The sequence below is a fragment of the Crinia signifera genome, chromosome 1 (genome assembly GCF_055691185.1).
Source record: "Crinia signifera chromosome 1, ASM5569118v1, whole genome shotgun sequence".
Lineage (NCBI taxonomy): Eukaryota > Metazoa > Chordata > Amphibia > Anura > Myobatrachidae > Crinia > Crinia signifera.
The window spans coordinates 170,402,240-170,429,902 of NC_139217.1; the positions used below are offsets into that span (position 1 = coordinate 170,402,240).

Genomic DNA, 27,663 nt, shown 5'->3' on the forward strand with positions numbered 1-27,663 from the left:
AATACCAAGGGCGGGCTATGACGGTGAGCAATAGGTACTGCTCGCCATCATAGCTCATCTGTTTGTCATTGAATATACCCCCCATAGTGTTATTAAAAGTATCAAAATGGCACAAAAAATGGCCTCTGTGATGTAACATAACTTATCTAAGAAACTTCAAATGAACTTCAATTAAGTTAGAGCCGCTCATCTGCTGGTGGAGCAGATGTAACTTGTGCAAAGAGAGTTAAATTTGGGTGGGGTGTGCTGAAACTGAAATCTAAATTGCAGTATAAAAATAATGCAGCCAATATTTACCCTGCACAGAAACAAAATGACTCACACAAATCTAACTCTCTCTGCACATGTGCACATGGTTTTGTCCATTTTCCGAACAAATTTATACTGAGCTCAGATCTGAATAAGGGCGTGTGTGTGTGTTGCATAAGCACGTTGAAGTGTGGCTTGAAGTCATTGACATGCCAATTGTGTCTAAACAGTCTGCACTGTGGCCTTTTCCGGGTCCAGCAAAACCTTCAGCGATATCCGCTCTCTGCTTTTTGGTTTTGATTTCATTGGTGGAAAGCACAATCCTCCTAAGAAGATTGAGGTGATTCTGCTGGTAGGGTTGCTGGTTCGTACATGTTGGATGAAGTCATATCTAAATGGATGGCTTAGTACCCAAAATCAGATACTGTAGTTGAAGGGTTATTGTGGCAAAATACTTATTAAATACATATGTTGGTTATTAACATGGCAGTTAGGCCGGTATACATAAAGAATTTTTGTTCTGCCCCTTGTACTAAGGAGAGAGTGATTAAGGCGGTCCAGCTGGGGAGTATGACATAACTATTGCTGCTTCCCTGTTAGCAGATTTAGGGCCTGATTCAGGCCTGCTCGCTAGGCTGCATACATTCAGAGCTAGTGATCAGGATAATGCCGCCCCAATGACGGGATCCCCTCGCTACGCAGCTAGTGGATGTGTGCGCTTACACATACACTTGCATGCGCCCACGCAAGGGAGAAATCTTTCAGTGGTTGCACAGCTTCAAATGACTTTTCTCTGTTTAAAGCCAGTATTTAGTTACTTACCTGCATGCTTATGTCCGATTTGGGGGTGGGTGCTGACATGTGAATTCCGACCTGAACGAGCAGGTCTGAATCAGCACCTTAGTGCTTTCCTTATTGCCGGGTAACCATGACAAGTAAGTTTAATATTGGAGCAAAGCACATATAATAATAATAATAACAATAATAATAATAATAATAATAATAATAATAATAATAATAATTATTATTATTATTGTGCCCCTTTGGGTATTATCCTATTCATCTAGCAAAATGCCCGTAAGGATGACATGTGGCACCCGCTGTTAGCTCGTTCTGTGTTTTATATGTGCTGATTGCCTCTATGTATATACAAAGGACATATTTATAAATGTGATTATTGCTACACAGTGTGATCTGCTTAGGCTCTTTGTGATTGCCTGGAAATATTTGAATAAGCTACTGTAGTATGAGTTAACAAGAAGGGGATTTTGTGAGTGTGGAATTTAGCACTGACTGAATGCAAGCCTTAAGCCCTATATGATCATAATAACTCAATTAAATTCATATACTAATGGGTTAATTCAGAAGTTGAGAGTTGTCCGGGCTGCTCTTGACTGTGGCCAGAACTTGCAAAAAAGTGCTTGCTTACCCCATAGGGCTATAAGCTATTTTATGCAAATTCGGGTAGAAATCAGCCCACAAAGGGTTTGAGGTCAGAAGGCTTTGTCAGGGTAAACATATTGGAGAGTAACATTGAAGAAAACCACATTTTTAATTTATAACTGACTATGGGAGGGCTGGTAGGCTGTGCAATGCAGTGCTGACTATGGAGGGCAATACTGGGGCATTTTGTGAGGGACACTACTGGTAGCATTTTATGAGGGACACTACTGGTGGCATTTTGTGAGAGGCACTGCTAGGGGCATCATATGTATAAGCAGGAGTATTTGGGGCATTATAGTGCAAGGTGCAATGGGCATCCTGATGTGAGGCATAATGTGCAATGGGCATCACGGTGTGCGGCATAATGTGTAATGAGCATCATGGTGTGTGGCATAATGTGTAATGGCATCATGGTGTGTGGCATAATGTGTAATAGGCATTACGGTGTGTGGCACAATCTGTAATGGGCATTACGGATAAACAGTGTATATTGATTTAAGTAGCCTGTCATTATTTGGGCTTAATTTGTGAGGCATACTTGGTCACTGTGTGGGCCTTCATGTTTATTTTTTGGAAGCACACACAATGTCTTCAATATCAAATTATGTATGGGGGGGGGGGGGGGGGCTGCATTTTTTTGTTTGCACTGGGACCCTAATTTTCAAGAAATAGTCCTGGTACTGACTATATATTGAGGGCGGGGTTTCTGTGTATGGGCAGCTGTGCCAACTATCTATGCGGGGGCTGTGCTGTCTATCTATAAAGGGCTGTGCTTTATGGGGGCTGTGCTGTCTATCTATGAAGGGCTGTGCTTAATGGGGGCTGTGATGTCTATCTATGAGGGGCTGTGCTAAATACCACAGTAGAGCTTAGTGGCCTTCGGGCTTCATTGAATTTTTTAATGTGGCCCACACTGTCTTAAAGGTAGAAGAACCCTGGTATAAAGAATCCTTTTTATAATTGTTATCACTTCCTATACTTACCACAAGATGGCAATAACTTACAACATGCAATTAAATTACATTACATTGCCTTCAAATGATATCAGCTGCACTTTTTGGGGATTGTTTCAGATTGTGTCAAAATTTTCTTTATCAAACTAAAAGCTGCACAATGAAGTAGATGTAACTCTAAAGATGTATATGCATTTCTCCCTGCAACTCTATATATGTATAAATTGCCATGAGGTGACATTCAGTAATATACAGTAGAAAAAAACAGACTGAAAGAGTTAGGTGTGTTCAAACTGCTATCTATATTGCAGTGTAAGAATAAAGCGGACAGTATTTACTCTACACAAAAACAAAAACACACCCAAATGTAAAGGTGCCCATACACGGTGCGATTATCGCACCCGTTATGGGCTGGATTGCATCGCAAGCGTTTTGCATGCGATGTGATCAGAAGGCAGTACAAAAACTATGTACTTTTTGTACTGTGTGATGCGATGCCTGCAGGAGCGTGCAGCGCATTGCACCGTGTATGGGCACCTTAACTCTCACTGCATCAGCCCCACCTGCAGTGCACATGGTTTTGTCCATTAAAGAAGGAGTTTGCTTTTGCAAACCAACCAGAATCAACCTCTAAGTACACATACTGTAACTTTACGTGATACAGAACATAATATAAGGGAAAATGTTGAAATAGCAATACCACACCCAGAAGCATAAATACAATTAACATGATGCAAGTAATTGTCCCTATTTGTTTTGAAAAATGCCTGCAGTGACTTGTGTGCCTGAGTCCCTCTAACCCACACACTGTAGGAATAATACTAATTATTGGAATTGAAAGGATTTGGATTCTACTTTACATGTGAATACATGAAAAATTCAGTAACAAAATAAAAATAAATACTTGAGTGAAAATATAGCTTACCTTAGATCTTTTATGTTATGATCGAAACAGTTTTCCTATAAGATAAACACATTACTAAGATCACTATAATTAGACAGGAGAATTCAAAGATAACTTAGGAGGTTATTCTGGTTGGTGCGTTAATTTCCGAATTCTTTCGGAGCGGGCCGCACGCCACGCTGTGCGGACATCGTAAGAAGAAACGCCCACTGGTCCTCCGCAATTGGACGGACTCACTCTTTAAGAAGAGGGCGTGTTTACGGACGACATCCAAACCTTGCGTGTGTGGTGGACACATACATATTCTGCACGGTCTTACAGCGTCTGAACGGACTGGAAGCTGGCCGTGCGCACCGATGCGGTGTATTTCCGCAAAATTCACGACTATTATTTGAACTCATAAATCTGTCACATGACACACTTATGCAATTAGGCAACCTCATTAACAAGTGTTTATTTGTAATTGGAATCAATTATATCCTAATAGATACTTCAACACATTACTACCACTTTACATTAACCCTTACATCAGGGGTGGCCAAAGCGTCGATCGCGATCGACTGGTGGACCGCAGGCCTGTCCCCAGTCGATCGCGATGCCGAGCAGGCAGCTGTCGGGAGGCTGAAGCGCAGGTGTCCTTCCCCATGTCATGTAGGAGGATCCATACTATAATAAATACACTGACACTGGCAGGATCGAGTGCCAAATCATCACAGAACTACTGAATACTATCTATTTTAACCTGTTCATGTTGGTGCTCGTCCTCCCGGTGAGTGTGACTGGTGCTCTCTGCTCTCACAGGATCTCTGCAGCACGTACGGAGAGATGAAGCCGGCACAGGAGACACACTGCACCGGAGCTGAAGCGCAGGTGTCAGACCCCTGTGTCAGATGCTGCGGCTTGCTGCAAATACAGAGGGACGAGGCACAGGAGACACACTGCACCGGGGACACACAGCCAAAAGGGGTCTGACACACTGCACCGGAGCTGAAGCGCAGGTGTCAGACCCCTGTGTCAGATGCTGCGGCTTGCTGCACATACGGAGAGATGAAGCCGGCACAGGAGACACACTGCACCGGAGCTGAAGCGCAGGTGTCAGACCCCTGTGTCAGATGCTGCGGCTTGCTGCACGTACGGAGAGATGAAGCCGGCACAGGAGACACACTGCACCGGAGCTGAAGCGCAGGTGTCAGACCCCTGTGTCAGATGCTGCGGCTTGCTAAACGTACAGAGGGACGAGGCCGGCACAGGAGACACACTGCACCGGGGACACACAGCCAAAAGGGGTCTGACACCTGCGCTTCAGCTCCGGTGCAGTGTGTCTCCTGTGCCGGCCTCATCTCTCCGTACGTGCTGCAGAGAGCCTGTGAGAGCAGAGAGCACCAGTCACACTCACCGGGAGGACGAGCACCAACATGAACAGGTGAAAATAGATAGTATTCAGTAGTTCTGTGATGATTTGGCACTCGATCCTGCCAGTGTCAGTGTATTTATTATAGTATGGATCCTCCTACATGTGCGGTTTCAGTGCTTCAGCGGCGCTTAGCTCATCACTAACAGGGGAAGGACACCTGCGCCCCAACCCAAAATTGCCTACTCTCCCATAAAAATAAAGTACCTTTTAATAGTGGAGGGGTCAGCTATGTTGGCGACAGGATTAGGATTAAAGGGGTTAACTGTGTCTTTGACAGCACTGGCAGGAGAGGGGTTAACAGTGTCGGGATACAAGAACCAATCAGACGCTGTGGTCTCTCCTGCCCTGTAAAAGCTTTGTTCTGGGGAAATGGGGAGGGGCCATTCAGTTCCACTCTGCACTAAACGGGCTGTGATTAGTTCACAGCCTGCCTGTAAGGGAGGGAGACATTCTATTGGTTGGGCTAGGAAGCAACTGTACCTCCGTCACCCTTACTGCCCGCCATTTGCTGTGAACACTGACACACAGCAGTCGTGTTAAGTGAGCTCTCTGTGCAGTGTAGGAATATATCTAAAATAGTGAGAAAATCTGGGCATCCTAAGTATTCTGAGCCTGTTCGCTTTCATTATCTGAAAAATCCATCCAGGGATCTGGGTGCGTCCTAAGTATTCTGAGCCTGTTAGCTGGCATTATCTGAAAAATCCATCCAGGGATCTGGGTGCGTCCTAAGTATTCTGGGCCTGTTAGCTGGCGTTATCTGAAAAATCCATCCAGGGATCTGGGTGCGTCCTAAGTATTCTGGGCCTGTTAACTAGCATTATCTGAAAAATCCATCCAGGGATCTGGGTGCGTCCTAAGTATTCTGGGCCTGTTAGCTGGCGTTATCTGAAAAATCCATCCAGGGATCTGGGTGCGTCCCAATTATTCTCTGCCTGCTAGCTTGCGTTATCTGAAAAATCCATCCAGGGATCTGGGTGCGTCCTAAGTATTCTGGGCCTGTTAGCTGGCGTTATCTGAAAAATCCATCCAGGGATCTGGGTGCGTCCTAATTATTCTGAGCCTGCTAGCTTGCATTATCTGAAAAATCCATCCAGGGATCTGGGTGCGTCCTAAGTATTCTGGGCCTGTTAGCTGGCGTTATCTGAAAAATCCATCCAGGGATCTGGGTGCGTCCTAAGTATTCTGGGCCTGTTAGCTGGCGTTATCAGAAAAATCCATCCAGGGATCTGGGTGCGTCCCAATTATTCTGAGCCTGCTAGCTTGCATTATCTGAAAAATCCATCCAGGGATCTGGGTGCGTCCCAATTATTCTGAGCCTGCTAGCTTGCATTATCTGAAAAATCCATCCAGGGATCTGGGTGCGTCCTAAGTATTCTGAGCCTGTTAGCTGGCGTTATCTGAAAAATCCATCCAGGGATCTGGGTGCGTCCCAATTATTCTGAGCCTGCTAGCTTGCATTATCTGAAAAATCCATCCAGGGATCTGGGTGCGTCCTAAGTATTCTGGGCCTGTTAGCTGGCGTTATCTGAAAAATCCATCCAGGGATCTGGGTGCGTCCCAATTATTCTGAGCCTGCTAGCTTGCGTTATCTGAAAAATCCATCCAGGGATCTGGGTGCGTCCCAATTATTCTGAGCCTGTTAGCTGGTGTTATCTGAAAAATCCATCCAGGGATCTGGGTGCGTCCTAATTTCTCTGAGCCTCCTGGCTAGTATTATCTAAAAAATCCAGGGATCTGGATGCTCTAAAATCGTTCTGGTCCTGCTGGCTTTTATTTCTCTAAAAACACAGGTGTACCCTGTTGGGTTCATTCTAAAATACATTTTTATATTTAATTTGTGTTTTAGCATACTTGCTGAGCATGAGTGTTTCTAAAAGGCCCAAAACGTACCATTTTCATGAAGAATGGGAACATGATTTTTTTTTTACAATGTTTAAAGACAAATGCATATGTTTAATATGCCATGCTAAGGTTGCTTTGGCGAAGAAGGGGAATTTACAGAGACATTACTCAAGTCTGCATCAAAAATATGATGAAGACTTTCTGCCTAACAGTGAACTAAGGAAGATTAAAGTGAAATCCCTGAAAACTCATTTAGGAGCGCAACAGCTCACATTCACAAAACCTATTGTGCAGTCCCAGGCTGCAGCTGAAGCATCTTTCCGTATAACAAATATTTTAGTGAAACACAAGAAACCTTTCCAGGATAGTGAAATGTTGAAGGAAGCTTTCCTTAGTGCTGGAAGTGTTTTATTTGAAACATTTAAAAATAAAGATGACATCTTGAAAGCAATTAGAGATATGCCACTATCTCGTCAAACTACAGTGAGACGAGTAGAGGGAATTGGCAATGACTTACAGAGGCAAGTGAGAAAACACATCAGTAACTGTTGTTACTTTTCCTTGCAGTTTGATGAATCCACGGATATAGTGGATACTTCACAATTAATTGTGTTTATAAGAATGGTTTTTCCTGATATGAGTAGTATGGAGGAGTTTTTAACTCTCATCCCTATGAAGGGAAAAACTAGAGGTGAAGACATTTACCAAGGCTTTCTGAATTTTGCCAAGGAAAATAATCTTCCTCTTAGCAAACTAGTGTGCATTGCCACAGATGGAGCCCCAGCCATGGTTGGCAAGAATAATGGGTTTCTTGGACTATGTAAAAAAAATGAGGATTTTCCTGATTTTACAAGAATCCATTGTGTTATACATCAGAATGCACTGTGTGCTAAAGTTTTAAACATGGATGATGTTATGGACATTGCAATGAAAATCGTAAACTCAGTTCGGGCAAGGAGTTTACGAAGACGACTTTTCCGTACTCTACTGGAGGAAAGTGAGGCTGAATATGAAGACCTGCTGTTGTATAATGATGTAAGATGGCTTAGTCGGGGGCAGTTCTTAGAACGATTCCAGTCCTTGTTGCCTGAAATAACGGAGTTCTTGGAATCACTTGGAGAAAGTCCATCTCAGCTGCATGATTCATCATGGTTGCTACAGCTAGCTTTTCTAACCGATTTAACCAGTCACTGCAATGCATTTAACCTTGAACTTCAGGGCAAGGATAAAAATATTATCCAATTAATAAGTTCAATAAATGCTTTTAAATCAAAATTGCAGTTTTTAAAGTCACAGCTTTCAAAGGGAATTTTGAGGAATTTTCCCAGTTTTGAGAAAATGATAGACAAGAATCCCAAGAGCAGCAGCACATATGATACATTCTGTGCTGAGATCCAAAATCTTTGGGAAGAACTAGAGAGGCGATTTCAGGACATTAAGCAGCTTGAACCTATCCTAGCCTTCATGTCATTTCCATTTGCTGATGTTGACATTGCTGACATTTCTGGTAATATCTCCTCTATGTTCAATCTGAATACATCAAATGTAGAGGAAGAAATATTAAAACTGCAATCTGATATCCCTTTGAAAGCAAGAGCTTCTGATAATAATTTTTGGAAACTACTCAGTGCAGAACTGTATCCATGCTTGAGATCAGTAGCTTTTCATTTGACGGCATTTTTTGGGTCAACCTACCTTTGTGAATCTGCTTTTTCACAAATGAAAATAATTAAATCAAGATATAGAAGTCGTATGACTGATGAGCATTTAAAATACTGCCTTCATATGTGCCTAACTAGCTTGGAACCGTCGTTTAGGGAGTTAACACAAGACATGCAGCCTCATGCAACAACTTCACATTGCCAATAATTTTATGTGTAAAACACCCTTTCATTAGAGCCTAAAATGAATGTTTTGTTTGTTTATGTATCGCATTATGATTGTTTACTATGGTAGATGCCAAAAGATTTTTTACATTTACAGTAGATCCCCAAGTCCGAAAGTGTGGCCACCCCTGCCTTACATCATGTGAAGTGCTATTTATTCATTGTTACCCCTTTATCTAGGTTTTATGTATGCATATTATATCATAATTGCACGTCAAATGAAATATTCTACAATGTGCTAATTATTACTAACACATACTAAAGATCACTTACCAACAGTTATAAACACAGTGTGTGTGTGTATTATGTTTTTTGGATAATGTTATTTGCTTTACAATAATATTACATTTGTGTCTTGCAAGGATGTGCACACTACAATAACATACATCTATATACAGTATTTACCTTTTGCAAGTGATAAATATTGTAAACTATTTACACATATACTGTTAAAAGGAAACAAAATACACAGACAACTTCTAACTGTCCACAACAATTTATTAAAACAACAATATACTATGAAAATGAAAAAATTAAAATAAAAAAATTATAGGAGCAGGTCAGTCAGGTCCTGCAGGTCGGCCATCACTAGCTGCAGGTGCTCCCTGAGTCGTAGGAGGGCCCCACGGACACCCTCATCTACTTGGCTAGGGTCATCTGTGGGCATGTTAAAGGGGGTACAAAATTACTATTGATATTCAGGAATACATTTAACATAGTGATACATAAATCCAAAAAAATCAAGGTTACATCTATATATATATATATATATATATATATAGATAGATAGATAGATAGATAGATATATCTCTACATATATATAGATATTTATATATATATGTATATATAGATATAGATAGATATATATGACACATACATACATACATACATACATACATGCATACATACCACATGAAAAGCCTGTTTTTGTCCCTCTACCCTTTACTCTGTAGGAGACCTCACAGTCATAGTGCTCCGTCTGAATCCCAAACCTCCCATGACTAAGCTGCTGCTGCTGTTGTCCTTGGACATGAGAAGCATGTAATGAGCTCCACCAATCACAACTCATCAAAAACCTCTCAGTCTCTGTTCTCTGATGCAACGTGGCATGTGACTTAGTCAACTCTCAGGAATGCACAGTACACTTGTGCAATCATGGATGGTTTGGCTGCTGATGGTCTGCTCCATAAATCATTGTCATATTGCCAGTTAGGTGAAGCTGCAGCACTAACCCACTCCCATGCACAAAATCATTATTCAGTCAAAATCAACCAAAAATTATGTTGGCAAAAATACATGCCAACCACAGGGGGTGTCTAGCTAGAGGAGGGCCCAGGGGCACTGACCACTTGTGACTCCATTATAAGCCACGCCTGTCCATACGCCATTAATGCCATACTTAATCTAGTTTAGAAATATAAATCAACTATAAACTCTATTCACCTATATGAGGCTACAGATTGTACGCTTGCAGCAGGGGCCTGTAACCCTAAGGTGACCAAGTCATCCCTTTAATCCAGGATACAGATTAACTACACAGGTTCTGTGGCAGTTAAAATCGAGGTGAAAGCCATCCCCATAACCTGTGTCATTAAGATGTGTCCCGGATGAAAGGGATGACTTGGTCACCCTATCTAACCCCTAAGTGTGTCTGTTGTTACCCACTTTGGTTTTTTACTTAATACTATAGTTATACACAATTGATTCAGCATGTCTACATAACAAATATGAGCCAAACAAATTATTAATTATGCATTATGTATACCTACCACTTTCATCCACCTGCACCACCTCACAGGCCTCCTCCTCCGCCACCTCCTCCTCCGCCACCACCTCCTCCGCCACCTCCTCCTCTGCTACCAACTCCTCCACCACCAACTCCTCCACCACCACCTCCTCCACCACCTCCTCCTCCGCCACCAACTCCTCCACCACCAACTCCTCCTCCGCCACCTCCTCCTGGCCCTGCTCCTCCTGGCACTGCTCCTCTTGGGCCTCCTCCTGGGCCTGTCTTGCTCGTTCACGTGCTGGACAAAATAAAAAATGCAGATTGTCAATTAAGGCACATCATTTATTGAATCATCATTCACCAAAAACAATTACACCTAATACCCACATGACAGCATGTCAAAGTGGAAGTAACAAATATATACTGAATCCATTTTTAAATCATTAACAGCCATTTAACCACATTCACATAAAGAATTTACTAAAATCATTTACTGGTAAATAAGTAATGTTTGCATAAAAACTCACATCTTGCGATCTGCTGCCTTAAACGCTGCAGCAGGTCTGGCTGCCGTCGGCGCAGATCCGACCACCTTCGCTCAAGTTGGGCCACGGACCTCCGCACCTGTGTCCGGGTGAATATTCTTCGCCGGGCAGCAAGGTATGCCCGGCGCTTTTGTAGATTAGTAATGAAAGGGCCCGCACGCCCTAGCCTGGTCTCCATTACAGAGACCAGGGCCCTCAGCTCTGCTGTAGTGAAAGGCGCAGCATGCTGGGAGGTCGCCATTTTCCCAATGGGGCATCACAAACAATCATGTACTGTAATTGGTTGGTAAGATAGTTATTTGGTAATAACTTTAATGTTCATTTTTACATGCACAGTGTGTATGCGCTAAAACAATCGGCTAAAACATTGCACCGCCAAACGCTTGCTATACCTTGGCATCGCTGAGCTGCCCTTGCACTACTTACTGTATGCAACTAATATTGCCATCAATAACCACATCACCAAGACATACAAAACAGACAGGGTGAAAGAAGTTGGGAAAAAAATCTACTCGGCAAACATGGCAGAAAACACCATGTAAAATAGTGTTCAACAATATACTAAATTAGACAGCCTTAATGGTGTGAACCCAATACACCACAAACGTACAAAATAGTGCAATAGCTTTTCCCATTATAAGGCCATGGTGCCATTTAAACACTAACCTTATACCGGCCCACACTATAGATGTGGATTAAAATGTACCTGGCATCAAGGCAGTATTTATTGGGCTATCACATGTGATTTGGATGCAAGCAGTGATTACTATTGCATGAGTTGTGGACTGGATTAACATATGGAATGGGTTAGTGTCATTTGTTGTACATACCAAACAAGTGCACAGTACAAAAGAACATTCACAGATATAATTTATGTCTGGCTAAAGGTGCAGTTGTTCATTGTGATTAAAATCCGGCAATGAGTACACAATCAGACTTAGAATGTACGCCTGGTTTTGTACATTTGATTTTCCGCTGGTATGGTCGTGGCCTATGCGCCGCACAAACACCACGGTGTACGTCGCCGTATGGTGCGCTGACGCACAGAACGCAGGGTGGGGCTGATGTACGCCTATTACATCAATGTGTATATATAGGTGTGCACAAAATACAACTTTGTGCTGCAAACATGTCTGGTTCACAATCAGAGGCAGAACAGGAGCATCAGCGCGTCCTAGCTCGCCTAGACTCTATCACCTCCAATGTGGCCCTCACCAGAGACCAGCCATTTTGAGGTTAGCAGGCAGCTGGCCCATCTACAGCTGCCCAATCTACAGCTGGGCCATCTTCTGCCTCAGCAGAATCATTGGGAACACAGCAGGTGGCTTCACAAGAGAGTAGCCTGGCCAGCACTTCAAGTACAGCGACTGGTAGCCGTGGCCGTGGGCGTGGCCAAAAGAGGCCAACAGAGCAACCAAGCACCAGGAACATGGCATTTGAAGCGCAGGAGCTTGCCATACTGGTACCCCGTGCATGGGATTGGATAGAGTTGACACAGGACAGGTTGACACACACAAGGAGGTGGAAGATTTGGGAGGACATAACTGTGGAGATTAATGCGGTAGCTCCACAAGTTCGTGAGACGGAGCACGTGAAAAAGAGGCAAGTTCAAGTGTGTTACATTTGAGCAGAACAAGACCATTTATGTTTTTATTAGATGTTAGATGGATTTGGTAAATGGTCGGTCACGTTGCTAGGAGCAACAGACATGATTGCCATGTCCCTTATTCTATATTTATTTTCGGGTGAGTGTGAATGTTTCTTCAAAGTGTTGGTTTTATAGTTTAACATAATGTAAGTTATGTTAAATGAAGCACACGTTTAAATCTGTAGCAGATTTAAATGCATGCTACATCAAACGTCAGGGGTGACATGTAATAATATTTAAACTTTGGTTGCAGGTGGCATGACTTCAAAACCAACCTCAAGAAGAAAATGACCGCACGTTGTACCCACAGCCACACCTCTGGGGCTGGCCCCATGCCAGGCCGCTTGAAGCTCACCCCCCTGGAGGAGTTGGCTCTGCCGTGCATTGCTATTGAGGAGGTCCGGGGGGTGAGCAACATGGATAGTGAGGCCCCAGTGGAAGTTTTTGCTACTGACTTAGAAGGTAATTTGTTGTAATTGTAAGTTTCTCTTTCAACATCATCTCCAACGTGCGGTAGTGATACTCTTGAGGAGGCGGAGGAGTCAGTGCCACCTGCCACATGTGCCAGCCATGTGCAGCAGCAGCAGCCAACGGCCACACAGGATTTTGACAGGTGGGTGCAGATGCTTGGCCAGATTCGCCAGCAGGGAGACTTAGCATCAGAGCGGCTGCGTAGGACCGAGGAGGTCATGCAGGGTATTGCCAGCACCCAGCAGACAATCTCTGCCACCCAGCAGGCCATGGCTGCCACCCAGCAGTCCATAGCTGGCAGCCTGCAGGTGTTGGCAGAGCAAGCCCTGCGCCAAAATGACCTCCTCCTCCGCCATAATGAGCTTATGGCGGAGCTACTTACCACCAATAGGGCCCTATTGTCAGCCGTTTCTGGTGCATTCCCTACACCAGCACTCCCTGCTGGCAGAAGGGGAATACCATCCCCCCCTTCCACATCATCTGCTCCACCTGCCCCACCATCCCAACGTGGCCATGGCCGAGGAGCTGCTGCACGTGGCAAGGACCCTACCAGGGCCAAACGGTCCCGAAAGTGAGCTTGGCTCCGCATTAATCTCCACCCTTATGTCTTCCCAAATCTTTCATTTTGCTGTGTGTGTCAGCTTCATGTGTGCAACCCATTCCCATGCACAGGGTACCCACATTTGCCCTTGTTTCAAATGTTTTGTTTGGTTCCCCTGTTGCCCTCTTTCTGCTACCATTACTGTCTGCTGTACTTGAAGTGTTGGTGCTATACTTTTCTTGTGAAGCCACCTGATGTGTTCCTAATGATTCTGCTGAGGCTATGTATGAAAAGAATACATTTTTGTTTGTTTTGTACATTCCTGTTATGGTACCTTTATTTTTTGGCATGTGCCACATAACATGCTATTCAAATGTTATGCTTTCCCTAACTGTAATAAATTTTTCATTTGATCCCCAAATGTGTGGTGTTATTGCTGAATGTAAAAGTGACATTTATATTTATATTAGTGATACCAAGTTCTGTCCATTGCTTGCAGTGTAAATGTGTGTAAAAAATGCAGCCGTGCTTTCAGCATATATTTGTGTGTTTAGTAATGGTCCATTTAGGCTGCAATGGTTCCAATTGAAGCAATGAAAAGAGTGTAATTAATGAGTAATGAGTAGAGGAGTGGATTGTATTGTGTTCAGCTGACTGTGGTTCAGGTGCGGGCGTACTAATTGGGCGATCTGAATGCCTAGCGCATGACCGAGTGGTGTCCGCAAAGTGAAACTTGCTTATGAAGACCGCATATTTCCTGGCTGTTGGTTCGTTTGCAGTCGGTGTTCTGTCCGAATGCACGCCTACCAGAATTAGTGCACTCCCTCGTGTACACCCATGTTTATGCCCAGTTTAGCCCACTTTGAAACTACGCCCCTGTGTAGTTCCGAATGACGCCCATATTACGCCCATATTTCCCGAGTGAATGCGGTGCACATTTCTGTATGGTATTAGTGAGAACGAGTACGGAGACCGTGCGTGGCACATGCGCATAGCGTTGCCCACGCATGCGCAGATGGCTAAAAAACGCCATCCGAAAGAATTCGGACATTTACGCATCGACCAAAATAAGGCCCTTAATGTCAACATAATAATTTCTTAACTGCTGCAATATTACAGCCAGTGCGTAACTATAGCCCCGCAGCCCCCGCGGTGGCGGAGAGATGCTGAGAAAGTGTGGGCCGGGGGGTCTGCGGGGCTATTGTTACCCGCTGCCATCTCTGCCGGTACCTGGCCTGCGCATCTGTCTGTGGTCACGGTCCCGTCTCATCCGGCTCCTGCTGCTATAATGAAAAGTGACACTTAGAAAATGGCTGTCCCCATACTGCAGACAGTTTCTTGAGGATTCCAGAGGAGGCGGCGGTCTCCTCTAGCATCCTTAAAAATGGTCTGCTGTATGGGGGCAGCCATTTTCTAAGTGTCACTTTTCAAATTTACAATAGTTTCGCCACTGATTACAGCCATTTTTAGGCAACTGGCCCAAATATTGCAGGGTCCTTGACTTCCACAATAACCGCAATATTATTAATATTAGGAAATTGATCACATCATTATTGGACATGTTTATAAATGTGGCTGCACGGTACCTAATCAAACTGTAAGTTGAGTGAGTGGCAAAATCAAATGAACAGTTTAAAGTCAGGAACAGATAGGGGTCACAATACAAAAAAAGCAATATGTGTCACACAAAGGAAGTACAATTAGGTTCAACAGAATGAAATATCCCCTTTATAGATGAGCCAATGAGGAAGCCTCATAAAGCCAAGGGGACCAATAAATACACAGAAAAGGAAAACACATGACTCACCAGGACTAGACCTCAAACCTGCAGCACCTGCTAGGCTTGTCCTCATGAGAGAGGGGAGGAGGAATACTTACATGGCCAGGATGCTATACAACTGAAGAACATTGGTATGGGTACCTGTGTGAATTATGCTAGCAATTGTTGCTAAGCAATGATTCTGAGTTTATTGGTGCTCTATGTAAGTGTTAACCCTTTGAGTGCCAAGTAAATATGTCAAGATAGGTGTGAAAATTGGCAAGCAAACATTTGTATTCATCATAATGACCTGTAATGTTTACCTTTATATAGGAAATATAATGTTTTTTGCACAACATTATTTATTTGTATCTATATAACAAATGTGAGTGACCCTGAAATTTTTAGCGGACATTTTGAACATCTTTTTTAAGATATGTTGGCACTCAAAGGGTTAATGACAAGGCAATATAGTGGGCATTTTATGTTTTGTTTGTGTATTTAACAGATCAGCCCAGTTAGGGCTATGTCATATAATTACCTAAAAGGCATTTACTTAAAGGCCATTAAGTACGATTTCACTGTAATTCACTTATCCAGGTAGAAGACAAAAATATAGACATCAATATTAAGGGGGTGATTCTAGTACTCTTACAATAATGCGAGTTTGGCCCCATCCCGATGTTTTGGGAACTGCGCATGGTCTATTATGCGCATGTGCAGCCCCTCTAGCGAATGGCTTCGGGGACTTGCATAGTTGCCGAGCAGTTCACAAACATTGTGCAGGGGGCGGACAACGGTGGGAATGAAGCTCACCCATGTTAACACCCAGCATTTTAGGGGTGTCCCCATGAAACTACTGGGCATTGTCATGGGTACACGGGCGGGCCGATGCCTGCCAGGGGTGGGCAGCTAACGTCACAGGACGTCAATGCTACAACATTGAATTAAGACGAACATTCAGTACCATTATGCAGCAATAAGTATTGTTTTTGATTTCTAAGGGAATTTCTGTGTCCAAACCATGACTATAAAATGCATCCATACCATTATGGAACCACCAGAACACCACTGTTGGTATTCCCACAGCACCAGCTGGAGCAATATCTCTTGTCCTGAGACAGAGTCATGGATGTGGTTAGTGTGCAGGCCTAATCGCATGCCGACTTATCTTGTGTATGTTTCTTGTTTGTTTGTCTCACAGCAGATGCCAGAGGCATTGGTCTAGCCTGGCAGCGGCATCGCTTAGGCAGTTAGGTTGCAAACTTATTCGCAATATCTTGGTTATGGTTTTTGTTTGGTTTATTGCGACAGATTTGCATTATAGCAGTAAAGGTAGCAAATCCTGTGTTCAGCCCATGTCTGCAAGGTTGCATATTTTAGTCCATGTTCATGTGCAGAGCCTAGTTTATCTTTGTGTTGTCTAGTCAGTTTATCCTTTTACTACTACCTTGACTTGGTTGGGACTTTGTGTCACCGCGAAAGACCAGGTGGCATCCAAGTACAGGGTGGAGCTAGTCTGCCCTGGAAAGGTTGGTATTAGTGGCGAAGTCTAAGACCTGCGCAGGTGCCAGCTGACTTAGGGTTTAGTAATAGAGTGAGGGTCAGGCTCAGGTGCTGCTGTGGCTTCAACACCTCAGCCACAGAAGCACAATTCAGGCTGTACTCAACATCTTGCAGACCTGCCAGTCCGAGCAAGGGTTAACCCCGAGTTCATCCAAGATTATCATCACATCTTTTTCTCTGTACAACTTGTCAGACCCTTCTAGATTAAGCTGGCTGCCCTTGCCATAAAAATATTTACAGTCAAATCCATACTTGCTAGTTCCCCCTGAATGTCAGGGAGACATAAAATAGTGGTGTTATCACCAACTCCCTGTAGTGTTTAACAATCAGAAGATAGGCCAGGTAGGGCAAAACAGTGATTATGTCACTATTGGCTAAAAACAGGCGTAGATGCCTATCTATGCTGTGGGGCTTAACAATACCCCAGTAGGAGATGGTACATCACCTGGTTCTCTGGCCACGTTGCCAGCTTCCTGAAGCCAGAGATATTCTGTGCTCCTGCTGCCGTCTGAGCTTGGGGTGCCTGAAAATATACTGGTGAAGTACTGCTCCTCTGCACTTTGAACTATGTGCTTTTCCAGGACGCACTGTTTTTAATTTGCCCTAACCTTATGGCTGGTCCAAGGTTTGAAAAGCCTGGGCCTATTTATTTAGTTATTGCACTTTCCCTGTGGAAAGTATCGCCAAACTCTGGGAGAAAGGGGCAACCCGAGCGGAGTGAAGCCTGAAAACCTTTTCCATGTGAAGGACCTTTTGGCTTTTTGGTAGGGCATTCAAGAGTCCTTCCTTGCTTCATTGAAGGGTGACCTGAAGATTGCCTTTGCTCCTTATTGAGGCCTTTTGGCTCTGAGGGGATGGGGAGAAATGGATGGGGAGAACCTCTCCTTTTGCAGAGGTTCCAAAGTAAAAAAAAAACCTGCACAGTTTTTGCACTGCACTCCGTGAGTTGGAGCGTGTACCCCTGACATTAATAAAAAAACAAAAAAAACTGATTGTCATCACTATCTGCCTATCAGAAGAAATAATGAGTAGAATAAGAAGGTTGTATTCTCCAAGAAAATGTCCCCCACACTCTACTTACTGCATTAGAATAGCATTGAGCTTGAACGCCCTAGACCAGTGGTTCCCAACCCTGGTCCTCAAGTACCCCCAACAGTGCACGTTTTTCAGGTCACCCGGCAGGTGCACTCATTATTCAGGCACATTTGAAAAGATCCACAGGTGGAGCTAATTATAGCACTTGTGATTCTGTGTGGAGACCTGCAAAACATGCACTGTTGGGGGTACTTGAGTACCAGGGTTGGGAACCACTGCCCTAGATTATTATATTTTAAGCCATTTTAATCCTGTGATAAACCCACAACTAATGTGAGTTAACCCCTAGGAACTGGGTTAAGTGCCCAGACCTATAAGTTGACATGCTGGCTGCGGTACGGGCAAGATCTACTTAGATTTCTGTTCGAAACCCAGGAGGTTGCAAACAGAAACCCACATCAACTGAATAGCTACAGGCACTGCAACAAACTCGTCACCCATGGTAAGGCCTGCGGTTAACTACAGATGGAAGAGGAGAATATGGCATTCGTTAGAAAGAGCACCTTGAAACAGCCTTAAACCATTAATTAAATCTAAAGTCAATAAAAATGAAATCTAGTACAGAAATCAGATTTTTTTCTTTTACTTTATTTATTTCTTATTTCTTTATATATTTTTAATTTTTACTTGTTTTCTTTCTTCCTTGTATTTTTTTTTGTGCTCTTTCTTGTTTTCTTTCTTTCTTTGATCTGTCTTTTCGGGCCTTATTCTGATCGGTGCGGCCGGATCCGAATATGCGGCCAGGACCGTGCGTGCAAAACCCCGCCTTCCATACGGATCGCCAACTCCGTCCGTACGCGGTAAGAAGCTGGCCGAACGGACCGCACGTGTATTTTTCATGGAATACGCCTCCTCCATCTCAGGGAACCTCCCCCATCATTCGATGGTCGCAGACCATCGAATGCAGGACCGAGTGGTCCCCCAGCTCCCGCAACCTCAGACCACACGGACATTTTTCCGTGCAAAAGCAGGGATCTGGGTGGGCAGCTGACATCCGGCAATGTCATATGTCCACCCCCTACACGTGCGTCACGGCTGCATTACCATACGTACGCCCAGCGTTTTCATGGGAACGCCCATGAAACGCGGGGTGTAAACATATGGTAATGAGCCCAAACAGCCCTTCACACCCCTGCACATGCGCAGACACAAAACATCGGCGGCACGAACGCACGCGGATATTACCGCACCAACCAGAATAAGGGCCTTCTTTCTTTTTTTACTTTTTCTTTTTACTTTATCTTCTTGTTTCTTTTTCTGTTTCTTTATTTTTTCTTTCTCTTTATTTCTTAAATTATTTTGTTTCTTTATATTTTCTTTTGTTTCTGTTTCTCTTTCATTTCTTTCTTTCTCTTTGTTTTGCTTTTATTCATTTTCTTTCTTTCTTTTGCTTTATTTTTCTTTTTACTTTATTTTGCTTTTTCTTTCTACAGATTGAGCCGGCCACCCTCTTGCTGGCGAATCGCCAGATTGTCTCCGCTGGCGATCCACTCCATCTGACTGAGACGCACTTGCGTCTCACACACACGCGCGTCTCAGTTTCCGGGAGGCGGGGAAACGGGAACCCTGTCCTTCTCCGCTTCAGGGAGACGGACAGGGTTAGGGGAGGTGGTGGGGGAGAGCGGGGAGGCGGTGGGGACCCCGAGTGACCGCCGGCAAGCTGGCGGGGACCCGGGGGAAGCGCCGTCGGAAGGGGACACGCGTCCCCTTCCGCAGATCAGATGGCGGCTGGTGGGGGATGGCGGCTGGCGATTCTTCCGCCATCCCCTGCAAAGACCAGGCCGGCTCCATCTGTATATCTTTCTTTAAAATTCTTCTCTCTGTTTATTTCTGGGTTTTTAATTTCCTTTCTTTTTCTTATTTTCTCTTTGTTTTGCTTTTTTCATTGTTTTTTTATTTCTTTTACTTTCTTTATTGTTTAGTTTTCTTTCATTATTTCTTTTGCTTCCGTTATTACTGTTTTGTTATTTCTCTTTCTTTCATTTTCTTTTTCATTGTCTATTTATTTCTTTTTTCTATCTACCTTTTTGCTTGTTTCCTTACTGAATTTCCTTTTTTTCTATATCTTTTATTTTTTGCTTTCTCTCTCTCTCTCTCTCTCTCTCTCTCTCTCTCTCTCTCTCTCTCTCTTTCTGTCTGTCTTTGTGTTTTGGTTTTATTAATTTCTGTGTTTCATTTTCTTACTTTCCTTCTATCTGTTTATTTCTTTGTTTTTCTTTCCTTTGTTTCTTTTTTCCTTTCTTTCTTTTGCTTTCTTTTTCATTTTTTTTTATTTATTTTGCTTTATTTATTTTATTATCTTTCACTATTTATATGTTAGATGGGTGCCCACTAAGCTATTTGCTTAGTTTTCCGCGTCCCCTCGCTACGTTCACCACGCTTTGGGCTCAGTGGCTCGCTGTGCTATATAAAATCAACTCCATGCCGACATGGATAGTGGGGGTATGGGCGTACTAACTATAGTGGGTGCCCAACTAACATATATGTACCTTTATTTTCTTTTCTTTTTCTTTCTTTCACTTTTCATTTCATTATTAATTTATATATTATACTTTCTTTTGCTTCCTTTTTCTATTTAATTATGTTGCCTTTTTTTCTTTATCTTTCTTTTCACTTGTTTCTTTTTTCTTGTTTGTTTCCCTATATTTCTTTTTCTTCCTAATTCTTTCTTTTTTTTTACTTTTTTATTTTTCTTTCTTTTTCTCTTTTCTTTCTTGCTTTTTCTTTCTTTCTTTCTTTCTTTCTTTCTTTCTTTCTTTCTTTCTTTCTTTCGAACCATAATCAAATTTAACATTTGTTGCCCAGCACCTACAGGGACAAAGTCTGAAAGGATCCCATCCCTGTAATGTGCTGTTAGGGCTGCCGGGGCTTCTTTGCATGCACGGTCATTGCTACCACCATATCCATTCGATTGTTCCTTGGCAACCCTTCCAAAAGAAAATCCAGAAATCTGTAGTCCTAAGACTAAAACAGGGGGCTTTTCCTGATATTTATAAATTGGGCAGCATTGTATCCCTCATAGAAATATTTGGGGGATGTGGCAGCAATAGAGAGATTACAGCAGCAATAGAGAGATTACAGAAGGTATTAGAAATACCCACTGCAAACCCCTTCTTTCATTTGGGGGATACCTTATATCTGCAGCTAGCCCATAAAAATGGCTCTTTTCAAGGAGTGCAATCCAGGTTGCATTGCATAATGCAATCATATTGAATTTGTAACCTGTCACCTGCAGGGACAAAGGCTCTGAATGGAGCCCATCCCTGTGATGTGCTGTGAAGGTTACCGGGGCTCTTGCATATGCACGGTCATTGCGACTGCCATGCACAGGGGCCTTTTCCAGTGGAGGGTTCCTGGGGATCCCTGACAGAACTACACCCGTGATCTGTCGCCAATAGGCTACAAGGAGCCGATATCAGAAATGCTTTGCATTCCTGACATTGGTAAATCGATCAGCATTGTATCCCTCATAGAAAACTTTGCGGGATGCGGCTACCAGCAGCAATGGAGAGATTACAGCAGGTATTAGAGATACCTGCTGCAAACCCCTTCTTCTTTCAATTGAGGGTCACCTAATATCTGCAGCTAGCCCACGAAAATGGGTGTTTTCAAGGACTAGCACAATCGAGGTTGCATTGCATAATGCAATCATATTGAATTTATAACCTGCCACCTGCAGGGACAAAGGCTCTGAATGGAGCCCATCTCTGTGATGTGCTATGAAGGTTACTGGGGATTTTGCATATGTACGGTCATTGCGACTGCCATGCACAGGGGCCTTTTCCAGTGGAGGGTTCCTGGAGAACCCTGCCTGAACTACATCTTGCGATCTGCCAAAGGCTACATCAGGGGCCGATATCAGGAGTGCTTTGCATTAATGATATTGGTAAATTGGGCAGCATAGCATCCCCTATTGAAATGTATGTGGGATGTGGCTACCAGAAGCAGTGAAGAGATTACAGCAGGTATTGATGATACCTGCGGCAAAGCCTTTCTTCTTAAATTGGGGGATACGTAATATTTTCAGCTAGCCCCCAAAAATGTATGTTTTCAGGGACATAGCCGCAAATATTTTTTGATAAATGGAAACCTTTCTTTCTTTTTAATTCTTTCTTTTTTAACTTTTTTTTCTTTCTTTTCCTCTTTCTTTGTTTGTTTTTTTTTTTTTTTTTTTTTTTTCATGGTTTTTTTTCTTTTCTTTTCTTTTTCATATTTATTCTGACCTCTCTGCACTCTTTTCAATTGAACGCCTGGTGCCACTGAGTAGAACGCCGTGTCTGGTTCTGTGGGGTGGACTGCCAAGCCCGGTGCCATGGGGTGAACTGCCCTGCTTGGTGCCCCTGAGTACACAAGTAGGGTAACTGTTCTATTGTGCAGCCTATACATGGAGGATGTCAGATGTGTATTTGGAACAGGGCCAGTGTAAGGATTCTCAGCACCCTTATCAAACTACTGACTACCCTCAACCTCACACTGCCACCAATATACCCACTGTGACGTTCCACAGCCACCACCTGTATTAAGTAAGAATATCTCCCTCATAGACCTCCCTTATTTTGTGATAGACAGACTCTGTGGCACCAGCACAGATCCCAGCACCCTAATGGTAGATCCAGCCGTGTGTGTATGGTTTGTAAAACTCAAATACTTGGTTCACAGCTCAATCTCCTATCACATATTCACATTACTCCCCAATATCTATGTAATATAAATAGTAGGAGTAAAATAAAAATATAAAGTTAATTTTAAGAGACAAAACAGTAAACACTGTCTTTAGCCACGGCCATCTTAACAGGATTATGGGCCCCTGGGTAAAGCACTGCAGTGGGGCCCTTACCTACACAACCATTCACAGGAACAAAAATGTAATTGATCAAAACAATTATGCTTTTACTGTATTTATTGGTACCTGCAACAAATTCAGTGTTCAAACATTAAAAAGCATGCTGTACAGCAGAGATTAATCCACATACATTTTTGGACAATATAACAAGATCTGAAGTTGAAAAAAAAGAAATTCAACCTGAATATTTTCCCCCTTTTCACTCTATGCCCTTCATTATGTAGCTTTTGCTGCCCTTCACTTACCTTTCTATTGCCGTCATTATTATGATTTCTTTTCTGTCTTCTGTCTATTATTAAGATGACCATCACGACGGGGGCTCCTCTCTCGGGCTCCTCACTGATAACGTTGGGCATGATGACCACTGGAGGAGGAAAGGGGGCAGAGGGATATGGCCAATGCGGTATTGCTGTAAGCAATGTTTTATTTTTGATTTTCTCTGCCTTACACTGCTCTGGGGCCAATAAGCTTGTGGGGCACCTAGGCAGTAGCCCACCCAGCCCAGTAGGAAAAATGGCCCTTTCTATAGTGAGGCATGTGAATATTAGGTGCAGCTTTCACACTCTTCCTGAATTTTTTTATAAGTAGCCAAGTAAGGTCACATCACATAGTTGCTGCCTCATACTGTACTTTGCTTATCACTTTATATTATTATTATTATTATTATTATTATTAATAATAATAATAATAATCATAATCTGTACTTGTAGGGTGGTACAATTGGTCCTCAGTGCTGCACAGAGAGCAAACAATAACAATAGGACAAAGAATAAGCCAGTACAAGGTAGAACAGAGAAATATAGTAATCAGTAAAAAAACAGCAAACCATTAATACACAACTCTCAATACAGCAAATGTACAAGTGGAATACACAGCATAAGCTGAAATCTGAATAGAGCTGCTGATAGAGGTGCAAAAAAAAACAAGAGAGTGGAGAAGCCAAGGAGGATGTATAAAGTGTACCTGGTGTGCAAGAGAAATAGGTAGTGAGAACTAGAGGGAGGAGTTTTCTACCTATGTTTAAAATGTAACTTTTATTTGGTATGCTTTAAAATATCAAAGTGAAGGTACAGTGTATATATATATATATATATATATATATATAATATATATATATATATATATATTACAGACTATGGGGAGGGGAGGCATAGCAAGAAAAGACAGTGTACATATAGCAAAGTATATCAGAGTACAATGACTCAATGTGTACCAAAAAAAACACCAAAAACATTTTATGTGTAAAAAGAAGTGATTCCGGATGGATGATATTGGGCACTTTGCATTTGTTGCTATAGCCCATGCTGTCAGTGCAGTTCCTGCGTGAACTTAAAAATTCCCATTCAGGCAAGTTTTTAATAATAAGAAGGAAATGTGCTGTTGCTGGCATGTCCTATACAGTTTGGTCATTAAGCCCCCCCCCCCCCCAGCTTGTTTTATAGGTGTAAATTTGTCTTCATTTATCAGCGGTAAGTTTGATGTTGAGATTATTAGTGTTCAGGATTTAGATTAAATCCTTGAGGTTCTTGAGTTCTCTGTGCTAAATCATGAAGATATCATCAATGTATCTATACCAACATGTGATCTGGTATATAAATCATCAATGATGTCACTAAAACATATCTCCCATCAGCCAAGAAACAGGTTAGCATAAATGGGCACACATACTGCGCCCATCTCTGTTGCTCGGATCTTGAGTAAATATTTATAATTGAATGTGAAATATTTCTATGCAGGACAAAGTCCAGAAGTAGGATGAGCAATTCTTGAAACTCATGCTAACTTGTTTGAAAAAGTATTTGTCTGTCCAGAGTGACTAGATAATTATCTTCATTGAATACAATCTACCTAGGCACATAATAGAGCAGCCACTACTATCCTCAGGCTAATTATGTCTATACAGCTTTTTCCAGTGTGCTTGTGCCAGGAGCAATTACTGTCCATTAAAACAGACATCTTGTCTGTAAGGTCCTAACTAACAATATTATTATACATTTATTGGTACATGTAATCTCAATTTGTATGCAAACAAAAGAAGTGTAAGATACAGTGTGATACGTTTAGTACAATGAGTCTGTTGTACAGACCTGATGTTACAATATAGCAATTAGGTCTCAGTGTATGATCATGTGCTCAGTTCAAAGTTATATAGTTGTGGTGCTACACTTAGTGCCGAAGGAGATGTGCAGATTAATAAATGCTGAGTAAGAGGACTGTGGCAAGGGGTGTCATCCCACACCCCCGTGAGTTGATCTTACCAGTACCTCAATGTTATTGAGGAGTAGGGTAGCCTAGAGACAGGTGTGAGATTGTAGGGAGGTGGCTGTTTGCCCATTTGTGGTACTCTTATGCAGTGTTAATCGTGTCCTCCCTCACTATTCTCTCTTTCAAGCTTGTTCTGGCTCCGATTTTTCTGATGTTGCTACTAAGTTTAGGGGCTGTAGTTGACTGCGGGGTCCTGTTTGTAGTGTGCACAGCCTCCTCTGGGTACCATGGTGTCATGGTGCACTGGGACTGTTCACATGGCAGCCCAGCTGGTGGTGTCACTTTTTGCTGATCCTGCATGGTAATGCGGTATTTTTGGTAAAGCACCAGTTTAAGAGATAAGTTCCTCAGCGCGTTTCAGGCTGCTTGGCCTTCTTCTTGGACATAGTTGTGTAAGTCACTTGGTGGGCAGGGGTGGTGTTAAATCTCATTCTTGGACCCGGGGTGAAATTTGATTGTTGAAGGGTATAATGGATCTGATTGGTCAGCAGGACTGTCCTATATAGTTGGTGGTGCCTCTATAGGCTGCAATGGTATTCCTGTGTTCTGCGATAGTGCTGGACTGGATGAATATGCTGTTGGAAAAAAATATATAAGTAAAGGGAAAGAGAATTTCTATTTTTCCCCTTTCAGATACTCTCTTCAATTATTGTATTCATTATAGGGAACACTTCCACATTCATAGTTCCTTCCTTGTGTTATTTATGTGTATGACAAGTATTGGCATGGAAATTTACTTCCTCATGCAAATAAAGATGCTATTTGTCAAGGGGCTTGTTAAATATACAGAAGTGCTATAGGGCTTATAAATAAATAAGCATACAACACAGTGCGGAATGCTAATCCCCAGAATGGTGCAACATAAGAGGCACATGAAGTGTGCATTGCCAGAACTCAAGGATTACCGAGCACCATAGACTCTGCCCGCCGCCCCAACGAATACCCCCCCCCCCGCTGCCACCGATTCCCTTTGGGGATGTGTAACAAAGACACATGCCCTCGCATGCTTCCGCTTCAGGAGAAATTATTTGATGGTTGAATGATTTCTCCTGGCTTCGCAAACAAAAGTCAGTCTGAACAGGCATCGTCCCGTCTGGAAAGCTAAGGGAGTGCCCACATTCTAATGGGTGACCCCCGTCCCCGCCCGCCCCGATGTATGCAAATGGCTCGTGACTATGCAAGTCACTGAAGCCATTCGCAAAGGAGGCATTGACATGCGCATAAAAGAAGACCATACGCATGCGCAGTCCGAAAAGCATCGGGCGGGGCTGAACTCACCGAATTACGAGTCGATCAAACTCACCCCTTTTGCCTGTTCTGCTGCAAAATTCAATATGCGTGAAAGTTTACCAAAACAACGTTTCTGTGTCATTCTGGGTTTCATGCTGATTACGCAGGTAAGACAGTCTGGAACAGATGAAAGGAATAGAAGGAAACAACACTATGATGGCATTTACAACAACTTCACAGATTAATGAATACTTGGTTTACATTGTTTGCAATCATCAATATTAAACATCACTATGCATGTAGAGAAAAGATGACACAAAACAGGAGCTAGTGACCTGTGTCTGCAGTTGCTAAGGAGGGAGTTCTCCACCTCCTGAATTTCTCTGCATGGGGCTCCTGGAGGAATGTAGGCGAAAGATCCCATGAGACAGCTGATTCATAGCGGGATCAGCCTGTTAAATGCAATGACCCATAGTTATAAACCGTGCATGCCAAACAGCACTGGACCACGCTGTCCCCTTTAGTACTGCTTCTTCCATTTAGTTGCTGAAAATAACACTTTTTCATGGACACTGATCTCATTTATAGGGATGACTGTGGAAGCTGCCTCAGTCAGTGGGATATAACGCGTGTAGTTACTATTTACTGGTTCTTGGAATGACAATTGATGGAATATATTCGATTTATAGGGAAATCGTTAAACATTGTTACATATACAGTAACAGAATGTCACTGGTGAAAGGATAGGTAACACCCCAGCAGGTAAGTGTAAGTAGTGTTCAATTTACTTAAATCCTGTAGTTACCAGTGCATCTGCGGCTCATACATGGATCTCTCACTTTTCTCGGGTGGGATTTGGGGCCTGATTCAGAGCTGCTCGCTATGCAGCGTTCTTTCGCTGCTTAGCAAGTGGCTAAATGCTGCCAGCAAACACCCCCAACACCACACAAAAGCCTGTGTTTTAATGCAAATGGTTGAATACACATATTTGCGTAGATTCCCAAAACGCAATATGTGGGGGACCGAGCCACCATGAATCAGGCCCCTGATCTTAATAAGTAGCAGTGGATTTCCCAAAGGCAGAAAGGTTTAGGGCTCCCCTCCTCAAACACGGTAATTAACCCAATCAATGAGATAATTACATTGCTACAAGTAAGCCGAATGTGAGCATATTTATTTTGTACTATGAGACTGTATATGCTGGCTTCATTGTGTTTTATGTGCTGTGTCATAGAGTTTGTATGCTGTTTAATGCTGGCCAAGTATATATTGAATAGTGA

The 27,663-nt window shown here is 42.9% G+C and overlaps 2 protein-coding genes across 2 annotated transcripts in view; both read left to right on the plus strand.

Moving 5' to 3' along the window:
- SHROOM3 (shroom family member 3) overlaps positions 1–27,663 on the plus strand; it is a 381,603-nt gene that overhangs the window by 42,678 nt on the left and 311,262 nt on the right. The window lies entirely within an intron of this gene.
- Positions 6,824–8,674, plus strand: LOC146060534 (general transcription factor II-I repeat domain-containing protein 2A-like). The gene has a single exon (XM_083173848.1). It carries the CDS (start codon positions 6,824–6,826, stop codon positions 8,672–8,674), a length of 1,851 nt encoding a protein of 616 aa, XP_083029974.1.